The following is a 17,238-nucleotide window of genomic DNA, read 5'->3' on the forward strand; positions in this document are numbered from 1 at the left end:
TATATCATAATTTTTGGCTGTCAATATGATTCATAGTTGATATTGGTCCATTTTGAATGATCAATTCCTTGACCTAAAATCGTCCCAGGACATTCTTAGCTGAAAATTCAACAGTGTGACTCAGAGATGAACACCGGGTATGTGAAGTTTTCCACATTCCTTGTATTTCTTGCAGGATAATCATTTGTAAATTAAACATGTGTACAAAAACAATAAGACAAGAAATTATTACTATTTGTACATGTAAAAAAAAAAAAAAAACAAGTGCATTTTAACTTTTCTTTGGCAGCTCTTATGTCAGAATTACAAAAATAAAACAATAACTTGAGGATCATTAAGAAAATTAGAAAAATAAATTTAAAAAAGAGAAAAATATGACTTAATAGCTAAGTAATAAGCGATGAATTGCAGAGAGAGGCATGATCCAATCAAAGCCGCACATTATTGCACATAGTATTATTTTGTCTTGTTTTGAGACATATTGTATTTCTTCTCATTGCACAAAGTGTCCTGACTGATCATTGTTGCACATAGTATTATTGTTGTTTTTGTTAGCATTACATGTTGTGTCCTGGCTGATCAACAACAGTTTTGGTTCATATTGATAAACAGATAAACTGAAAAGAAAAATGTATGGCAGGGAGGATTATAACCCTTACTGTTTGCTATTTATTTACTTTCTCTTTTTACAAAAAAGTAAACAAGAATTTAGTACAAATCTATTCACGTTTTAGTTTCCACTATTGTTTTTCCACATCAAAACAACACAAAGGGAACATTATCTGAACGTTATACCACACTGTATGGTCACACCTCTTTGCAAAATTCAAAGTGTTTCCACACGTTGGACTGTAATGATGGCGTGATCATTTTTTGCTTGTCATTTTTACTTTATAGCAAAGTAAACCTACCGTGCCTTAATCCAGACTTTATTTTCCAAGATCAATATAATCAATTTATTTCATGTTGAAATGATTTTTAATGGTATAGTTTGATTCGATTCAATCCGCCTCAGACAGACAGATCTAGTTCGATTATAGGAATATAAATTGATTCATCTTTAAACTTCTACCATAACAGCATCTTTGCATTTTGAATGTAATAATGATACGTTTCAGCTGGAAACTTATAAAATTTATGTTGAAGCAAAAATGGTTTTATCACAGTTATTTGTGCTCATATGTTTACAATCCTAAAGTAAAAGTTAAAGTGGAAAAAGTTGAAAAATAAAAGTTCTAAACTGCTATAAGGCAAACTAACTTGTCCCTAAGACCAGAAGCACCTTTATTAGCAGGTACAACAGAGCACAGTTCATAAACAATAAATAGCCTGTGTTTTTAGTTACATTTTTATCCCTTTAAAATTCTTTAAAAGTTCAAGCCTCAGCAGAACATTCAGCTTTAGGTCTGCTCTGTTTTGCATAAACCTGATATTAAACTAATCAGCAGCTACTTAAGATAGCTTGTCATTAGTTACAGTACTGTTCAGTTGCAAATGATCTTCCACAATGTTTGAACAGGACTCCAGCTTTAAGGTAATATGCTTTGATGTAGATGAATGTTCATTAATTTCCCACGTGTATTCTCAAGTTGGTATTTACTTCCACAAAAAGCCTCAAATAAACCAGTAACGGATTTAACGAAACCCCAGAGGCCTATTAATTTTAGATTGTGCCCCACCTTTGTGTCAACTGAGCACCGCCTTTAAGAAAAAAAATATCACCTCGAACAAATGCATGCTGGCAGAAGTTTGAGCTTTTTTGGCAACAGCCGAGCGTGGGTAAGCTGCAGACGTTCAATCAGCCTCTATCTCACTGTAATTTAAAGGCGTTTTCAAGGTAATTTAGAAGTAAAGCTTTGGTAAAAAAGGATATATTAAAACATATTTTTTGAGTCTAAACCACCAGAAATTCAACAACAGAAAAGCTGAAAATACAGCGGCAGGATCTTTGGATAGCTGAGATGAACCCATGTTGTTGAAGTAACACAGAAAATGTGGACAAAAATTCCCCAACTATAATTTTAGAGCCTGATATCATTCAGAAAACAGGTATTTTTACAGAAAAGTGAGAGTGGATCTGTAAGCTTTTAAAACATGTCATTCTCTTGCTTTATGTACGCACAGTTTTTCGAATAAATAATGATGCATGATTTATATTTAGAAAGCAATCCAAAGTTGTTGATCAAGATCTAGGACTGTTTATAGTATATTTTTATTTCCTGCTTTTAGAAAAACTATTTGGTCTAAGAATATCAGCGTTTTTTAAAAAAAGTTCCACACCTCAAAGTTGGTTTGCTGTAATTTCGTAATCACAGGGTGACCTGTTTTTTTTTTACAGTTTAGTTCGGTTACTTGCACTTACCACAACAAAGCAGTGGGTCTGCTGAGATTGAAGGCCTTTGGAATGTGTTTGTCCTTTCAGCTTCACTGCTGTGGTGACAGCATTGCTCCCCAGAGCCCACTGGATTTCCTCTTATAGAACATCATCATGCACGTCTTAAGTTTGGCAGTTCAGATCGAGGCACATTTGTTTTTACCACGGAAATGATAAGTGTGACTTCTGTTGTACAACGTTGTCAGGACTTTTAGGATGTTTGCGTTCGCCATCAACGGTAATGGAACAGACACGGCCCATATGTTTTCAACGACCTCGCTCAGTGACTCACAACCTTGCTCTCTATTACTGTAATCACGGCCAACAGTTTAAGGTAACCTTCACAGTAGGGACTGGGGATATTGCTTTTAGAGGAGAATCCAGAGCTGCAAAGGCATTGGATATCTTCTTGTTTTGGAAATACATTTTTTTTCTAGAAAATAAAGTTAATTAAAGTTACGGATCTCTGCACTCTTTCACCATATGTAGTGTATTTTTTACCTTTTTAATTCTTTAATTGCGTCACTTTTGTTTTTAAACTTCATATTCTTTAACAAATTTTTTGTTTAAAAAAAACTTTCCTTAAAAAAACACAACAAATTGGGATTTTAAGTAGTTTTTCTGAACTCCAAGGTAAATTTTGTAACATACACACTATGATCCAATAATAGATTAAATCTAGGAAATGCTGTTGTATTTTCAATTCATCCTCTGTGTGTTTCTCTTGTGTTTGCAGGACAGTGGCAGCAGAAGTTAGGAAGCAAATAGCTGGCCAGTATGGAGGCTCCCCACAGCTCTTCAAAAATCTCAATGTTGGGACCACAACAAGTAACACAGTGAGTATTTCAAAATGTCCAGCTGTCCTTTATCAGTACATAACATTAAGTTCAGAGTTTTTAAAACACTTTTAGATGCTTCAATTCCATTAAAAATGGAACAAAGTCTATTTTTTTTGAAGCCTTCTGGACAGAGATCTCATGTTTTTCTTGGAATCTGCTGAAGCCATTCCCTAACTTTGAGGGTCACAACCCTGCATTTTCTGATTACCACAGGGATCAATGTTCCCTTCACCTTCCACATTTTTTCCAGCTCTTCTCTAACCCTTGGTATTTCTCGATGTTCTCATGTTAATTCTCCCCGATGTTCCGATTGCTTGGGATTGCTGCGTCCATCACTAAGACCCTCTGTTCCTTCTCGTCCAGCACTACTGTCTGTTAGACTTCACTATTCAGTCTGTCTTTCTCTGTTCAGATGTGTTTCCTATCTTAACCATGAGACTTCAAGTCCATATTTGGCACAGATTAGTCTGTATACTGTGTCAGTAATGGCGTTCCATGTACACCCTTCCTCCTGGGATTCAGCACGTATGTTCTGGATTGTCTCAGAACTTTCATTTGGGATGGTAGATCCTGGCCTCTATAGGTCTTGAACTTAGATTCTGTTCCTGTTCTGCCATGAACTGGTCAGATTTTCTGATATCAGCTTCTGCTTCTTCTATGTTCTGATGGTACACATTGTGTCAGTGTTTGTTCGTCTGTGATCTCTTTCTGCTCGGGTTTCTGCCTGAGGTATTCATGAATGTCATCGCTTGAAGTCGTCTTCCTAATGAATTCCTGGAACATTGTTGTTTTGTATTGGATAATATTTTGATAATATAAATGTATTAATCTTCAACCTCAATCTTTAGTGTACAGTCTCTGAGCTGGGTTTGGAGTCACACAATGAGCTTCTTTGTCAAAGGCTATGTCAGAATTCCCTTCCTAACCCCTAACAGACTATATAGTATGCAAAACTTATCTGGTGCCCTTGATTTTAGTGTACTTAGGACATATGCTTACTACTTACTATTTTTTTAAACAGCAAATATGACATCACCCTTTTGCCAAAGTAAAAATCTAATAAATATGAACATTTTGCAAAGTTTATCTTTGTGTTCTGAAGATAAAAACTCTGGTGATTTATAGATTAAATAAATTCAAAGACATAAAAAAAATAATTTAAATGCATTGCATTATGTTCTATATTTGCCAATCTAGTAGTTATCGAAGCTCACAGTTTTTTTTTCCAGGGAATTCTGGAAAACTACCAGAGCAATGGATTTTGAAATTGTAGGTCAGACAGCCCTTCAAATTGATGAACACCCCAAATATTGCACTAAATATTGATTTCGGACACGACCTTGGTGTCCAACACATTCTCACTACTGAGTCGTCACATATTGATGCATGGCTAAGGACCCCTGCATGTCACTTTTTGACATTTTGGGTGTCCCTAACTTGTCGTTTTTTGATGTGCTGGCTGTCATGTGTTTTCCCCCTGGGCTGATCACCACTCCTCCTTAATGGGTTTCACTGTGCCTTTTTGCTTTTCTCTCCCATTTCTTGTTAAAGGTTTCCACCCCTCACTTTCCAGCTGGTTTGTTTAGTTGCCCTATGTACCAGCTTCTTGTCTCTCTTGCCAGTTTTTTTTGAGCCTGTGCGTTACGTTTTAGTGACTCTGATTCCATTTTTCAGCTCTTCCTTGGTTTTTGGATTTTTTGTTATTAAAGACTTGCAGCTGTCTTGCATTTTTGTCCGCACACCAAACATCCCCATTGAATCACGGATCCCGACCTCTGGGCCGCGAACCTAAACTGGTCCAGTACCCTAACCCTAACCCGGTACCCATTTGCATCAGGACCATGTCCAGGCCCGGTTTGCTTCAGATACCGCGTCTGGTACTGGGTTGGGTCCGGTATTGCATCTTGTACAGCGTTTGATGCCGGTTATGGTACAGGTACTGGGTTAGGGTACCACTACTGGCCGTGTCCTGTTTACCAGTTCACGTCCGATACCACATTCCAAGAGGTGCAAACCCTTGATTTTACAAACAGCCAGCACATCAAAAAAATTATGGGTTAGGGACACAGAAAACGTCAAAAAGTGACACGGAGGGGTCCTTAACCAAACACGTGACGACTTGGGAGTGAGAATGTGTTGTGATGTCAGTGCTATCGTTCTATTGCCTTCAACAGAAGGTGACTTTCTTGTAAAGAATCAAGGTTTGTAGTGGCGGGTGTGTCCGGGTTTGCAGTCTACAGTCATAGGCGCCAGCTTCTATTATGTGTCGTGCGAGGATCTTGCCTAAAGAAGTTTGTTCTAACTCTAATTTAAGCCAGGAGGTGAAAGGATCAACTCTTACTGTTAAACTCTTCTTGCCCCCAACAATTTTACAGTTTTCCATTTGATTCATTTTGGGAAACTTCTATGGCACAATGCTCCAATAGCTAAACTATTGTGTGAGCAGATTCATTGAGTTCTTAGCAGAATGGGGCATTAGCTGACTGATTACAACCATTTTTATTTATTGTTTCTATAGGGCAAATGGAGTTCAGAGTCTTTATTATGTTAAAGATAGATTATACATTGTCTGAAACAATTATGTCAATAACACATGTATTGCAATATGCAACAATGAACACATGGAATGAGTCGTTTTTACTATGAACCACTTCACACAGAATTTTCAACTGTTGCATGTTTTGAGCAGACAGTGTGTTTGCTAAAGAGGTAGTGTCAGTCAAGCCTGAAGTCATAATGTAAATATTCCCCTTTTCCTTTGTAATTAGGGTATAGTTGCTATTTTTAATCAATCAAATTCCTCTTTTAGAAGAGAAGCTAAAATACAACCCACACATTTGTAATTCTTAACACTGCTGGGACAGATATCTATGGGTTCCTCTTTTTAGGAGAAGACTAATTTTGCATTCAGACTGGACACACTTGGTTCACTTAAAGTGATTCAGAGTTTGTTTCCCTGAAATCTTTTTTTAAAGATTGTCTTGGCTCGTTTCCTATCGGACTGAGCTCTGGTTCGCTCTGTTTCCTCAGCCTGAATAGACTCTGTGCTCAGGGTGGAACAACTGGACCAAAATGACCATTGTAGCCAGGCATTATGGGATGTAAGCAGAGTAGTGAAGCAACAATGAGACACAGCACCTCCTTCAAATATGGTGGGATGATTGCAGGCTCATTAAAACAACCTTTAACTTGATACATGTTGCTTCTCACTGTTTTCCCGACAATCAATATGTCATGAACACTCATCAGCAAACCTTCTTCCTCATCTCCATGGTAACCGCCTTGCAGCATGCCTTCACTGTGCCAAAGTAGCAAGTAAAACCTGTTGTTCTTGACGTTGATACAGACGTTCAAAATTGGTCAATGAAATATAAAATTTGAATAACTGATCTATTCCGACAATGATTGCAAATCATAGGACTTTCATTATTCTTTCTTTCTTTCCTTTGCCCCAACCTCGTAATTCCTGGCCAATGACTGAAGAGATCTTTAGTCAAGTTGTTTTGTTTTCTAGCTTTGGTTCAAAACAGAAATATCTACTTGAGAGGTAGTCTGAATACAGACCAAGCACAAGGTTCGGGACTCAATCTGGACTAAATTAAGCGGACTCCGTCCAGACCAACGGACTTTTCCAGTCTGAATACACCCTAAGACCCATAGAACTTTTAGCTTGTACAATACATAATACACCTGGAGGTAAAGCTAAAGATTAATCAAATGCACTTCTGTCTTTAGTATAAAGGATCTTAATGATCTCTGTTAAGGTTAGATTTGTTTGCTATAAACTATCTATAATCATAGAAATATTGATAAACTTGTGAAATATTTACAAAAAAATTGTAAACATTTGCCACAATTGTAGGATTTAACTAAGGTACACACTCCCAAAACATTTTTAAAAAGCAAACAAACAAACTCATGCTTCATATTTTTATGGCTTTTCTCTGACGTTGGAATTTTCCCACCAGGTTCCCCTTACAGAGGCGGTGGAGCCTGTGGATTTTGAGGAGTACCTCATCACTCACCCGCCCATCGTGGAGTCCGGACCCCTGAGAGATCTGATCGAGTTTCCACACGATGACATTGAGGTCATCTTCACTCCCAGGGACTGTCGCACCGTGGTACCAGCTGTCCCAGAGGAAGGGTACGTAATCTTAAACATCCAATGGGTTTAGCTGGAAATTTGTACAATTTCCAAAAAATGAAAAGTCCTTGTCAAACCTGAGGACTTAGAATGAAATTGTGTTTTAAATAACTACAAAAGGGTTGTGAGTAAAAATTAATAAAATGTGAGATTTCATTGTTTTGTCTGAGGAAATTGATGTTTATTTTTTTCTGATAGGCGTACATAAATTAGATAAGATATAAAAGAAGAACATTCTCCAACAGAAAATGGCGAATAAAAAAATCCTTTGAATTCTAACTTTTTTCTGAAATAAATTCTGTATTTCTGCCTGCAGAGACACTGATCCTCATGTCAGAGATTGTGTCAGATCCTACACAGAAGACTGGGCTGTTGTCAACAGAAAGTAAGGCTCCACCATTCAAGGATTGCCTTGAATATGTACAATCGGTAAAAATAAGAATTGAAGACATTTCTCCAATGTGTTTGCTCCTTCAGATATCATAAGCTCGGTACAGGCTTTAACCCCAATACTCTAGACAAGCAGAAGGAGCGTCAGAGAGGTCTGCCCAAACAGGTCTTTGAGGCGGATGAGATGCCAGACAGCAGCAGCTATCAGGACGACCAGGTAACTAGCGTCCATATTGCAGACATCCTTGATTTCCAGCGAGGAGTTTTCACATCAAAGCGTTATTTTTATGTTTTTTTTCATTCTTTTTTTTTTCAGGATGATCTGAAGCGGAGGTCGATGTCTATAGATGATACTCCGCGGGGCAGCTGGGCCTGCAGCATTTTTGACCTGAAGAATTCCCTTCCCGATCCTCTTCTGCCCCACCTTCTTGACCGTGCTCCCAACGAGGACATCGATCGGCACAACGAAGACCAGCGCAAGGCCAACCGCCACCGAGAACTCTTCGCCCTGCACCCTGCTCTTGATGAGGTCCTTTTCTGCAACTTTTATTTCACAGTAATTTTGTGGCTTTGTGTTATATTTCATAAATAGATTTCAAACGAGCTTAAAACGTATTTATTTTATTGTTTCTAAAGGAGGAGCCCATCGAGCGCCACTGTGTGCCTGATGTACCAAAAGAACACTTTGGCCAAAGGCTACTCGTCAAGTGCTTGTCCTTGAAGTAAGTGGTAAACAGCCTTTTTCTTGGGGGGGGTATGTAGTTCACTGCTGCTTTCTGCTGACCCACTCTGTTTTCTCTCCCACTTTAAGGTTCGAGATCGAAATCGAACCTATATTTGCTAGTTTGGCCTTATATGATGTCAAGGAAAAGAAAAAGGTAAGCTGTTATGCTTTTGCACCGAGAGCCATGAGTTGTGTGGTCACTTCTGCAAACCGTTAAAATGGTCGGGAAGCCAAAGCGTATCTGATGAAAGGACAATAAAACTTTATGTAGTGCTCCTGTTATGCTTTAAGAACGCATTTAAATCATACGTCTGACACTTTTTTTTCCTCCTCTCAGTAACAAACACTAGAGGGTAGCAGTCATCTCTGTATTTGGCTCTCTATCTTCATAGAAATGTTTGTTGGCACCCATAACCACAAAATCAGCAAACAGATGCTGACATTTTCCTTTTCTGATGTTCATGATGGCGTCTGGAATTTTTAGTCTGTTCTTTTTTTTGTTTTGTTTTTGTATTTTCCCCTCAGATATCGGAAAACTTTTTCTTTGACTTGAACTCCGAGCAGACGAAAGCAATGCTGCGTCCACACATTCAAACGGCAGCCATCTCTACGCTGGCACGCTCTGCCGTCTTCTCCATCACCTACCCCTCCCAGGATGTCTTCTTAGTCATTAAGGTGAAAAATACCAATGTTTAAATGTGTGTTTTTACCTTTGTTTTTGTGTAAATATTTTACAATCAATAAAATTACAGATTTTAACAAGTTTACTTTCATTTCTAGATAAATGGAACTTAACATTTGCTAATTTATATTTGTAAAGTAGATATATGGGGAGTTTAATTGCCTTTTTATTACATGAAAGAAAAACATTAAATTAGCATTTAGAAACAATTGTTATTTTAATGTTGAATTATGAAAAATGAAGATTTTATGATGGAATATTGTTACTCTTGTTTTAAATATGTGGATCATTACTACAGACTTAATTTACTTTGGAGTTTTGAAGAAAACTGTATTGAAAGAATAGTTTAAAAACATTTCAAAATCTTTTTGGTGTACAGTCACTTTAAAAAATGTATTCATTGCAGCTGGAAAAGGTACTGCAGCAAGGTGATATAGGAGAATGTGCAGAGCCCTATATGGTCTTTAAGGAGTCAGATGCTGCTAAGGTAAGATTTATGTTGTAAATATGTGAGTGATTTAAATTGTTTTAAACCTGTAAAGCACTTTGTGTTGCTGCTGCTTGAAAAATACTTTATAAATAAAGTTTGAATTGAATGAAAGAATTAAAACTCAGTTGTTCCCAAAGTGTGAGAGTAACCAAGACCTCTACGTCCATTTTCTCTTCTGTTTCGATCACAGCTTGATTAAAGCTAACAACACGCTGCATCCGCATTCATAAATTGAGATAATAATGTTGTAACCAAGATTATCTGTGCTTTTATGAGTGTACTCTTTCAATAAAATGTCAATGTTTTAATCAAATATGATTATGTTTTCTATTCTAGAACAAGGAAAAGTTGGAAAAGCTTCGCAGCCAATCAGAACAGTTCTGCCAGCGACTGGGCCGCTACAGAATGCCTTTTGCGTGGACGGCAATCCATCTAATGAACATTGTGAACAGTGCTGGCAGCCTTGAGAGAGACACAGAGCTGGAGATGAGCCTCTCAGGTCAGACTTTCTATTTAAAAAACACCATTTGTCATTAAGCAGATTTAATTTATGCACTTTGATACCACATTGCAGTGATAAAAATAAAAATATTCTGAGGTCAGAGAGAGGTATACCTGGGAGTCATGCTTTAGGCTCATGGCCCTGTCAATACATTACTATACTTTAGCTGCTTTATCTACGAAAACATTCTAAAAACAAACAAGAAAGAAAGATAAACCTAAACTTTCAGAGACATCTGAGCAAAATATACAATTATATTGATCTTGGTGTGTTATTTTAAGTGTGTCCACTGTTTGCCTAACTTTTGACCTCGTACGGTTTCTTTGAAGCTGACCTAACTGACTGCCTTCCTTTTCCAGAGGGGTTTAAGCTAAATGCACATCAAGCACTTAAGCATATTAAACTTTACTTTTTTTGTTTGTATTTAGAGAGAAAAGGCTCATGGTCAGAACGCAGAAACTCAAGCATCATGGGAAGGCGCTCACTGGAGAGGACCACTAGTGGGGATGAATCGTGCAGTCTCACAGGCTTCAGGCCTGCAACACTCACGATCACCAACTTTTTTAAACAGGTTTGCACATTTATATAGAAATAACAGTCATACATTTAGGTTTTTTCTTTCCTCCTCCCAAAAAATTACAAACGTATTCACATTTTTAGGAGGGGGATAGGCTCAGTGATGAGGATTTATACAAGTTCCTAGCTGATATGAGGAGACCCTCTTCAGTGCTGAGGAGACTCAGACCCATCACAGGTACAATTATAACACTTTAGTTAATACAGTTTTATTTACTATGACTATTCTAACTTTTTATAATTCAATGGTATTTTGTCATTACAGCCCAGTTAAAGTTGGACATTTCACCTGCTCCAGAGAACCCCCATTACTGTTTGACCCCTGACCTCCAGCAGGTTAAACCTTACCCAGACAGCAGGGTTCGCCCCACCAGGGAGATCTTGGAATTCCCTTCCAGGGACGTCTATGTGCCAAACACCACATACAGGTACAGAGAAGCTGATTTCTCTTTAATTTAACTTTTGAAAACTAACACGTTTTGTCTATAAATATTTAAAAAGTGAAGGATAGATTTATAATTTGAGTCAATTACCAGCGATGACTGTGACCGTGGCCAGTTAATGTTCACCTAATGTTTGCCTGCACACATTGGCAGATAGAACGGCACACTTTAGCAGATATGGTTTGTGTACTTGATGCACGTCTGCATGAATGATTGCTAGTTTGTTCATGGTCATTTAGAGAGACAGATTTGAGCAAATGAAGCAGTTCCCTTCACAGAGTCATCCATTTGCCTGCAATAATCTAGAAGTATTTCTATTTGTGGAAAACCACATTACAAATGGGATGCACCACAGCCAGGAAAACTAGATTAATGAACCATATTTCCAACAAATAATACCACAAATGGGCCATAATGAGTCACATGTATTATTATTACATTTAATGTAAGCCTCAAATATATTGTAGAATTATTTTTTTAAATATAGCTTTAAGACTTAAAAAAAATCCTGGAGTTACATTTATTTTATAATAGAGAGTTTAAACAAAACATGTGATTTTACTTTGTGTTATAATTGCTTGTATTTATATATTTAATCTATCAGACTTGCAAACACTCTTCAATATTTAGAATATAATTAAACTTTATTGATCCCACAAAAGGGAGACATAAATTATAACACAGTGATAAGTGTTATCAAGATACATTTATTATTTTTTATGAATCTTTTTAAAGATGTTTCACAAGAACAAAAAGTCAGGTTTATAATCGGCTTAAATTGGAAATAAACTTACAGAACTTAATATTTTAAAGCAACATGTGCTGCTTTCAGAATTAAATACAGTATGCATGTCATTGGATTGTAAAATAATCCAGAAAATTTTCATAAACAATATTGTTTTCACATAGTGCAGCGTGAAACCTTTTTTTTCAAACAGGATTTATTTGCATTCAAAGTATTTGATCAGACCGACAGGTTGTATACAAGTTTAAGTACACCTAAATGTGCTGTAATAACAACAAAAGTCAATATGACTCATTAAAATTAAACAGCCATGTTACCTTAACAACACCAGCACATATCACATAACCGCATGCACATGTTTTAAATACTTAAAACATAAATAAAAAAAGTATAAACAGATTGAGAGAAAGGAGATTGATGCATTTCAGTTGTTTATATCACTGTTATTTTGTGGAAAATAGGTTTGCAGAGGTTTGCTAACCGAACAGTATTTCTATATTTTTTTTAAATTACTAAAATGATGCATAATGTTAAACAAACCACAACACCCCCCCCATTTAAAAAAAAACTTACAGGATCAGCACAAATGCAAATGATGGAATGTACCTATTTAACCATTTTCCATTAATCCTGCTGATAAATGTGCTTTTTTAAACAAGGAAGCATGCAGTACAGTCTTAACATCACAAAAACACGCATGTTGACCTAGAAGCTAAGCAGAATCATTAGAAGGTGCCTAAAATCTGATTACCCCCTTTTAGCTTTAGCATTATTATCTCTTCATGCGTTTGAATCCTTCTACAGCACTGTGGAGTCAGGCTGCCAACGACGATCAATATGTTCTGTTTGCTGGGGATTGCAAATATTACATAAAACAGTTCCACTGTCATTGCTACATCCCTCGCATGTCATTGGCTCCATTGTTGCAACAGTTCTGGAAACCTGACTTGTGACTTTTGGCGTGCTATTGGCCAAGACGGTTCTAGGCATTCAACTTTGTGCTTGAGATCCAATCTGTTATGTACTAAGTGAATGCTCTGATAGCAGTCAGTATTTGCAGTATGAGAATGGATGAACTGTCTTGTTCAGTTGGCGTTACTGGCTGTTGATTCTGGTCGTAAGGTGATTTTGGTCTTCTTGAAGTAATAGGAGGGGCCTGTGCGAGACTTCCAGTGAACGCCCTTCCGCCGCACAGAGCGTCCTTTTGCCCTCATCCACAAGTACTTTCCATTTAAGTTGGATTCGCAGCAGGGGCTTTGCCACCAGCCACCTGAAAAAACAGGAAATAATTGAGATTTCAATGTCTGTGTTATTTTGTAGTCTGGTCAAAACTTTGTGCAATGCTTGATGAAGATTTAAACTAGCTTGTCAAAGTGGTACCTGTGTTATTTCGGGCACAGCTGGAGTCACGTTGGTTGTTGTTAGATCCGTCTTTAGTGGAGAACTTCATGCCATTGAGGTTGGTCATTGCATCCTGCAAATCTCCTGAGAAGTTGCTGACATGGAGGGTGTAACCAGTGGAGGGGCTTCCTAGGACAAAGCGGTACTCAGCCCAGTGCTTCTCTTCCCTCCAGTCTTCTAGGTCCATGCGAAGGATGTAAGATCGTTGCTGTGTGAGACTGTGTATCTTCTGAAGTCCCAGCCAAAAGTCCTCTACAAAAGATAATAAAAAAGTGCATTTGTGTTATTTAAATACTTTTTTGTCAATTCAACTCTAACAAAGAATTATAGTTATCTATTAGCAGGGTCTGGTGGAGAATATGGTCTTAAACTAATTCTCAATAAAGCTCTGAGTCATCTAAATCGGCAATAAACAAGAAGCGGCTATAATCAGCTTAGAGAACGTGTGACCAGAATTCAGAGCTGCACTAGTCCGTTCTGATGACAGAACTTTTCAAGAGCTGCAACAGAGGCGTCAAAACTGCCTCTTCACACAGATGGTGTGGGAAATGGCAGACAGTTTGAACAACCCTCAAAGCCAGAATAAGATTACTTACTTTCCAAATCTCCAAAACCTTTCTCATATTTGTCCCATGACTCATCAAAATCCACTGAACCATCCAGCCGGCGCTGGATGACGGTTAAACCGCCATCTGTCGAGACATATTGATACAGTTACTGATACAGACATTGTGTTTTGCCACACTAGCGATTAATTCGGATTTGCTCACCGGAAACCATTTCACAATAAACATAAAAAGGCTCCGATTGGTTTGGTTTGATGGTGTAGATTCCACTGTTTTCCTCTCCTTTGTTAAACAAGTCACTGCAGTCCACTGGGAGATCTGAAAACACACAAAAGTATATAACAATATAGTCAATTGCTTTTTTTATGTACTAAAAAAATATATTTCAAATACCATTTGTCTCCAAGCCAGTTGTGTTTGCTGCCAAATATTCAAAAATATCAGACGCCGTTTGATCTGCGTCCACTGGCTTATCAACGGTGTCTTGGAAACTGTCAAAATTTAGCTGAAAGACGAGAGGAAAATAATTACAAACTTTTTTTTTAACCTTAGAAAGAATATAAATTGTGCAAAAGACAAACTTGTGACAAACTAGAGACATTTGACCCAAAAAAAGGTTAAGTTTGGTGCCACAGCTACCTTTTCTTCCAGGTGTTTAATCTTTACATTCTGGTTGTCCAGCTGATCGTGCTGCTCCTTCACAGATATCAGAAGACTGGTGATAGTTTTCTCTTGAGCATCAATCACTTCCTACAAACAGTTTTAATACATCACAAGTTATACACCTAAACTACATATTTGAAATTATTAATCGTGTTTTATGATTATTTAAAGACTTAAAACTTTAAATTTTACTGCTTATTAAAAGTAATCTGTTGGTTGATGGTTGTTGTGCTACTTTTAAAAGTAAAATCAGTTTCATAGAAACATTTATCACAGATCCATGGCTGTAGTTGTTGCATCATCCGTTACCTTGAGTGTGGTGATTTCACTGAGCTGGTCTGAAGGAATCATACTCTGCGACAGTCCCTTCAGTCTCTCCTCCAGGCTCCCCACTTTCTTCTGTAGCTGCGTACGCTCCTGCAGGATGTTGTTGATCTTAGAGTTGATTTCCAGTGACAAGTTTCGGATCTCCTCGTTGTTTGCCTTCAAGAAGTTGGTGGTTTTCTTGAGCTCCTCCTCCTCTTCTTTGATTTCTGACGTGACCACAGAGAGCTGGTAAAAAGAGCGGTCGAAAATGTTGAGCTTCTGGAAGATGTCGTTGATCTGGCCTTTGGTCTTGTGGACGAACTCCCGCAAGCTCTGACCGAGTTGGAGAAGTCCATTAGCCAGCAGGCGCACATCATCCAGCATGGCAAAGCGAGACTTGATCTCAGTGGGGCTCGGGGCTGTGACGAAGGCCTCGGGAGGCAAGGTGGGGATCTGTTGTCTGCCCGAGTTACCCGAACAGACGACGGCGGTAGAGCTGACCACCACCGACAATAGAAAGAGCAGCTTCATCGTGACTTTCTTGTCTACTCCCAAGTGGTGAAATATCTCTGGTCTCTGCTCACCAGCTAGTCTCCCTCGCTGTTAGAATGCAGCGAGAGCAGCAGGCTGTCCCTTGTTATATATTGCGCTTTCAGTAAAGGAGGGGGGGATTAGCTGATCATTAAACCCTGCTATGTTTTTAGCTTTGTATCCTACCTCCTCCCAAATCCCCTGTCAAACCCTCCCTCTCCTAAACAAACAAATCACAGTAGTTTGCAAATGACATGCTCACCCCCCCTTCCCCACTAACAATCTAACCCCAATCCCCTCTCCGTACCTCACCCCACCCCAACCTTTCTCCATCTGTGGTGCACCACTTTAGCTGATCAGCAGAAAAGCCAACAATGGCTATTGCTGTTTTTGATGGATCGTCAGTGCAATCAATCCCAAGTCTTATAACCCTGCGCACACTTCCCTCTGATTGATAATGTTGTGTGTAATTAATGCTCCTTGGTTTGATTTAGCGTGCTGCTGAATCAGCGCAGCGAGATGCTCTTTATCTCTCGCTGTCTGTCTCATCTGGTTTTGTGGGGGTCCAGAGAAAGCATCAAATGCAGGGTTCAGCTTCTGGGCTTGAATGATAATGAAGTTTGTGTACATCGTTGTGGTCTTATTCCCTAATTTTATCACTTTTTTTGCCCTCCAGTTTGTCAATTGTGTTATTGTTGGCGTTGCCAGATTCTGAATTGGGAGGAATGTAGACATAGAGTTCCAGAGTATACGGAGTCGCCAATATTACCATGCATACTTTTTTTTAGCTTCCTATAGACCTTAAAATCTTGAAAAAAAATCTGATCAGTATAGAAAACAGTGTTGGTAAAATTACTACAAAATAAATGATGCTGATTATGAACTATTTTAATAGACACCATGTGTATTGAGATCAGTCTTGAAATGTTTTGGGTCAGCTAAATTGTAAGTTGGCTTATACCAGCATTTTGCCTTTATTGCACTGGCGTGCCAAAGCAATAGTGTTTGCTGGACCCCTGATATAGTAGCTAATAACTGGAGATGAGAGCTCCAGGAATTAAAAAATTGCCAAACCAAAATGAGAAAATACATTTTTAATTGTGGACAAAACCTAATTTGAGACCAATAATGATTTTATAGTCAGTAAAATTAAGTTTATTAATACATTTTAGTTTCTGCCTCAGTCTGTTATGTGTTTAGTCTGGGAAAATTTAACATTTTTTGTGATAGTTTTATGTCACATCCCAGCTTAAAGTGAAAAAATCCAACTGGAATTTTTGAGTTAGCCTTTTGGTTGTCCTTTCCAGTGTTTACTGATTTACCCAGGTTACATCTGACGTGAAGAGTCAACCAATCATTGTTTCCTCCGCTTGTGCTTATATGGACAGTTTAGCTTTTGCCCCCTCTAAAATTATCTTGGGGTCAGTGACCTTTCTCCTTGCACCCATTTCAGCTGTAAGGATGGATGTGCTACATGAAAAGCTAACAGTAGAATCAGGAAAATATTCCCACGCTTTCTTCTTCAGTTGCGGTCCCATCTGTTGCCTTTGGGTCCAGTCCCCAAAGAATCAACCACGTCATTGTGGTTTGGAGCCCATCTCAATCAAACTGTCCTAAGATGGTGTCTTCCTGTGTTCCTACCAGCTTTTTCTCCTACTGACAGTAATGATGAAGACTTTGATATTTAACAGCTTATTATTTCTTTTGCAACTGCGTTATTTCTGGCATGATGAAGTTTGCTTGGTTTTTATTCATCAAGTCATTAAAATAAAAGAAAAACGTTTTGCAAAGATGACAGAAGTGATTACTGAGGACAGAATTATCAAATAGATACTTCAAATATAAGATATAGACACATGTTT

The 17,238-nt window shown here is 38.1% G+C and overlaps 2 protein-coding genes across 17 annotated transcripts in view; one reads left to right on the forward strand and one right to left on the reverse strand.

Moving 5' to 3' along the window:
* The window catches only part of dock7 (dedicator of cytokinesis 7), a 44,194-nt gene that overhangs the window by 1,166 nt on the left and 25,790 nt on the right, over positions 1-17,238 (forward strand). For all 16 annotated transcript variants that reach the window (XM_024278352.2, XM_024278346.2, XM_024278347.2 and 13 more), the window contains exons 2-14: positions 3,111-3,210; positions 7,182-7,357; positions 7,674-7,742; positions 7,835-7,964; positions 8,064-8,276; positions 8,384-8,469; positions 8,559-8,625; positions 8,997-9,146; positions 9,560-9,640; positions 9,980-10,142; positions 10,574-10,716; positions 10,806-10,899; positions 10,987-11,149. In XM_024278352.2, coding sequence (XP_024134120.1) covers positions 3,111-3,210; positions 7,182-7,357; positions 7,674-7,742; positions 7,835-7,964; positions 8,064-8,276; positions 8,384-8,469; positions 8,559-8,625; positions 8,997-9,146; positions 9,560-9,640; positions 9,980-10,142; positions 10,574-10,716; positions 10,806-10,899; positions 10,987-11,149 — 1,635 coding nt within the window. The remainder of the gene's footprint in view (positions 1-3,110; positions 3,211-7,181; positions 7,358-7,673; positions 7,743-7,834; positions 7,965-8,063; positions 8,277-8,383; positions 8,470-8,558; positions 8,626-8,996; positions 9,147-9,559; positions 9,641-9,979; positions 10,143-10,573; positions 10,717-10,805; positions 10,900-10,986; positions 11,150-17,238) is intronic.
* On the reverse strand, positions 11,854-15,471 carry angptl3 (angiopoietin-like 3). The gene is made up of 7 exons (XM_024278373.2): positions 14,849-15,471; positions 14,516-14,626; positions 14,270-14,381; positions 14,081-14,194; positions 13,907-14,002; positions 13,290-13,562; positions 11,854-13,179 (listed from the first exon to the last, which is right to left on the reverse strand). The coding sequence occupies exons 1-7, from the start codon at positions 15,374-15,376 to the stop codon at positions 12,995-12,997; spliced, it is 1,419 nt and encodes a 472-aa protein (XP_024134141.1). The 5' UTR covers positions 15,377-15,471; the 3' UTR covers positions 11,854-12,994.

This window comes from Oryzias melastigma, linkage group LG4, assembly GCF_002922805.2.
Source record: "Oryzias melastigma strain HK-1 linkage group LG4, ASM292280v2, whole genome shotgun sequence".
Taxonomy (NCBI): Eukaryota; Metazoa; Chordata; class Actinopteri; order Beloniformes; family Adrianichthyidae; genus Oryzias; species Oryzias melastigma.

Excerpts from the sequence above, each read along its gene's own strand:
- angptl3 (XM_024278373.2), bottom strand. The coding sequence starts at position 15,376 with ATGAAGCTGCTCTTTCTATTGTCGGTGGTGGTCAGCTCTACCGCCGTC. Across the intron at positions 14,627-14,848 it reads GTGAAATCACCACACTCAAG|GAAGTGATTGATGCTCAAGA; the intron begins GTAACGGATGAT and ends AACTGTTTGTAG. Across the intron at positions 13,563-13,906 it reads AGGTTTTGGAGATTTGGAAA|AGGACTTTTGGCTGGGACTT; the intron begins GTAAGTAATCTT and ends TATCTTTTGTAG.